Source organism: Bombus pyrosoma, unplaced genomic scaffold, assembly GCF_014825855.1.
Source record: "Bombus pyrosoma isolate SC7728 unplaced genomic scaffold, ASM1482585v1 HiC_scaffold_4725, whole genome shotgun sequence".
In the NCBI taxonomy this organism is placed as follows: Eukaryota; Metazoa; Arthropoda; class Insecta; order Hymenoptera; family Apidae; genus Bombus; species Bombus pyrosoma.
The window spans coordinates 2,035,024-2,038,175 of NW_025219985.1; the positions used below are offsets into that span (position 1 = coordinate 2,035,024).

Here is a 3,152-nt window from a genome sequence, read left to right on the forward strand (position 1 = left end):
AGTGAGGTACGAGGAAAGATCTCTAGAATCGGAAAAGGAGCTGGTAAAAGAGTGTATAAAGGAGAGAGAGAGAAACTGGGGAAACGGACAGGAAGGGAAAAGAGCAAGAAGGAGAAAGAGGGAACTAGAAGAGGTGAGAAACGGAGAGACACAAAGGGAAGAAGGAGGGGAGCAAGTAAGTTGGACTGGAGACCAAATAATAGAAGAAAGAAGGAGGAGAGAAACAGAAGAGAGGAGAAAAAGGATAAGGGAATCAAAGTACAACAGGTACTACAGGAACATAGCCAAAGAGGAGAGGCCAAAGTATCTGGAAGGGAGGATGAAGTGGAAGGTCAGAAGAATCATAGCCAGATTCAGGTGCGGAAATGAAACCAAAGCGAAAGAACATTGGAAAGAGGAGGAAGAAAGGAGGTGCAGATTATGTGGAGGGGAAGAAGAGGACCTGAGACATGTGCTAAAAGAATGTGAAATAACAGGAGGAGCAAAGGAAATGGAAGAAATATTAAATGGGACTGAGGAAGGACTAATGGATCTGAGAGCGATAATAGAGAAAAGAAGGGCAAAAGCAATTCAAGAAGGGATGGAAGGACAGAAAGGTAGCACAGCAAGGAGGCAAAAAGACCAAAGTGACAATAATGAGTAGGCTAAGTTGCAATAAATCGTAGACATAAGTGTAAATAGATTATAAGCATTAGTGTTAGATTAGAGATAAGAAGGCGATTAGTGCAATAAAGAGCTGTAAAGAAAGCTGAAAGTTCGTCCAAAGCCGAGAGGCGCGGACTAAATAAAAAAAAAAAAAAAAAAAAAAAAAAAGTAGAACGATATTAATACATAATTAATGTGTGTAGTAAAGTCGCTGAAAAAGAGATTAACATTAATGAAGTCGATACAGATGTTATTGGAGATGATAAAAGCCGATTAATTTCTGTTCTTGAAAAATATAAAGATTCATTTATTACGGGTTTCCCACGTGCTCGCGTAAAGACAGGTCAGTTAGAGATACGGTTAATTGATCCTAACGTTACAGTACAAAGAAGTTTTTATAGACTTAGCGAGGAGGAGCGTAGACTTGCACGTGAGAGGATAAACAAATTATTTGAAGCGAAAATTGTACGGCCTAGTAATTCTCCGTTCGCAAGCCCTATATTACTCGTGAAAAAGAAAGATGGCTCAGAAAGACTTTGTGTAGATTACCAAGAGTTAAATAAAAATACGGTCGCGGATCGGTATCCTCTACCTCTTATTACGGATCAAATTGCGAAGTTGAAAAGGGCTAGATACTTTATTAGCCTGGACATGGCCAGTGGATTCCACCAAATCCCTATTCATCCTAATTCTACAGAGTATACAGCGTTTGTTATTCCCGATGGACAATACGAGTATGTTACGATGCCGTTTGGATTGAAAAATGCTCCATCCGTTTTTCAGAGAGCCATTTTCAAGGCCTTAGGTGATCTTACCTATTTGTATGTTGTGGTTTATTTGGACGATGTTTTAATTATTGCCGACTCGATAGAGCAAGCTTTAGAAAGATTGGATGTCGCATTGAATACCCTGAATACCCTAAATGCTCTTTTCTAAAAACAACCGTTCTCTATTTGGGATACGTAATTCACAACGGAGAGGTTCGCTCCAATCCGGGGAAAATACAAGCTTCGAGTACTTTATCCGCTCCGTCAACTGTTACACAGCTTAGGCAGTTCATTGGTCTGGCTTCTTACTTCCGGAAATTCGTTCCCAAATTTTCACAAATAATGAAACCTTTATATGCGCTCACTTCCGGTAATAAGAACATAAATTGGACGGATAGGCACGAAAAGATAAGGCAAAAAGTAATCTCTATTCTGACCGATGCGCCGGTGTTGATGATATTTGATCCAAAATATCCTATAGAATTACTTACTGATGCTAGTTCGGATGAATATGGGGCTATTTTAATGCAGAAAGTAGCAGGTAAAAACAGAGTAGTAGAATATTATAGTAAAAGAACTAGTCCTGCAGAATCTAGGTACCACTCGTATGAGTTGGAGACGTTAGCAGTTGTAAACGCTATTAAACATTTTCGTCACTATTTGCATGGACGAGAATTCCTTGTTGTTACTGATTGTAATTCTTTGAAGGAGTCCAGCAATAAAGTGAATTTGAATGACAGAGTTCACAGGTGGTGGGCTTACTTACAAACCTTTAATTTTAACATTGTGTATCGAGAAGGTAAACGGATGGCTCACGTAGATTTCTTTTCACGGAATCCTATAGATGTTGATCGTACTAAAATTAACAAAACTAAAGAAAAAGAAATTAATTTGGCTGAAGTTTCTGAAGATAGGCTATTAGTGGAACAGCGACGTGATCCTCAAATTTCGGAAATTGTTACTAAATTACAAAATGGTGAGCTCGCGGAGGATATTGCAAGTACGTATGAATTACGATCTTTTTTTTTTTTTTTTGGACGTGGAGAAATCCTCATAGACACTCCGCTGCCGCTACTGTAGCAGTAGAGTAGTGTCGGACTCCTACCGACTAAAACTCCACGTTGGCCATCCTGCGGGTATGACGGGGGGTGCTCCAGGAACCTCGGATGAATTACTTCTGTTGCATACCCCTCGCGTTCTCTCTTCAAGCCAGTCCTGGATATTCCTTGTCTGTTGAGCTTGGCGCTAGGGGGCCATCGCCCCTGGCGCCGTCCCTCCTTCTAGTCGCGGTTCGTTATGGTGGCAGTGAGTTGGGTCTGGGCCGCCTGACTGCCGTCCTTCTCCATCGCGTTATCCTGCACGGGTGCGAGTTTCTCTTTCTCACCCTTTCCGCTCGCTCCTTTGCGAGCATGACTCACTCGCAGAAGAGGCGGACAGCTTCATATTCCTGCGGCCCGCTCAGCATCGCTGCTATGATCGCTGAGGGGGTCAGCCTCTCGCCTATGACTTGCCGCAGGGTGTAGCGGGGTAACTCCCATGCTGGGCAGGTCTCCAGCGTATGCTGCGCTGTGTCCCTGTCTTCCCCGCAGTGGTGACAGATGTCCGTCGTCTCCCGTCCGATTTTCTTCAGGTACTCCCCGAACACACCGTGTCCCGTGAGTATCTGGGTCATCCTGAAGGTGAGCGGGAGGCCGCGGCGGCTTCTCCATGTCCCCCAGTTTGGGAGAACTGCCGCCGCGC

General features: G+C 43.4%; 1 protein-coding gene across 1 annotated transcript in view; it reads left to right on the forward strand.

Moving 5' to 3' along the window:
- Nucleotides 1-716, forward strand: part of LOC122577499 (vicilin-like seed storage protein At2g18540) — a 40,629-nt gene extending 39,913 nt beyond the window's left edge. The window contains exon 2 of the mRNA XM_043748833.1: nucleotides 3-716. Coding sequence (XP_043604768.1) covers nucleotides 3-643 — 641 coding nt within the window. The 3' untranslated portion in view covers nucleotides 644-716. The remainder of the gene's footprint in view (nucleotides 1-2) is intronic.
- The last annotated feature ends 2,436 nt before the right edge of the window (nucleotides 717-3,152 follow it).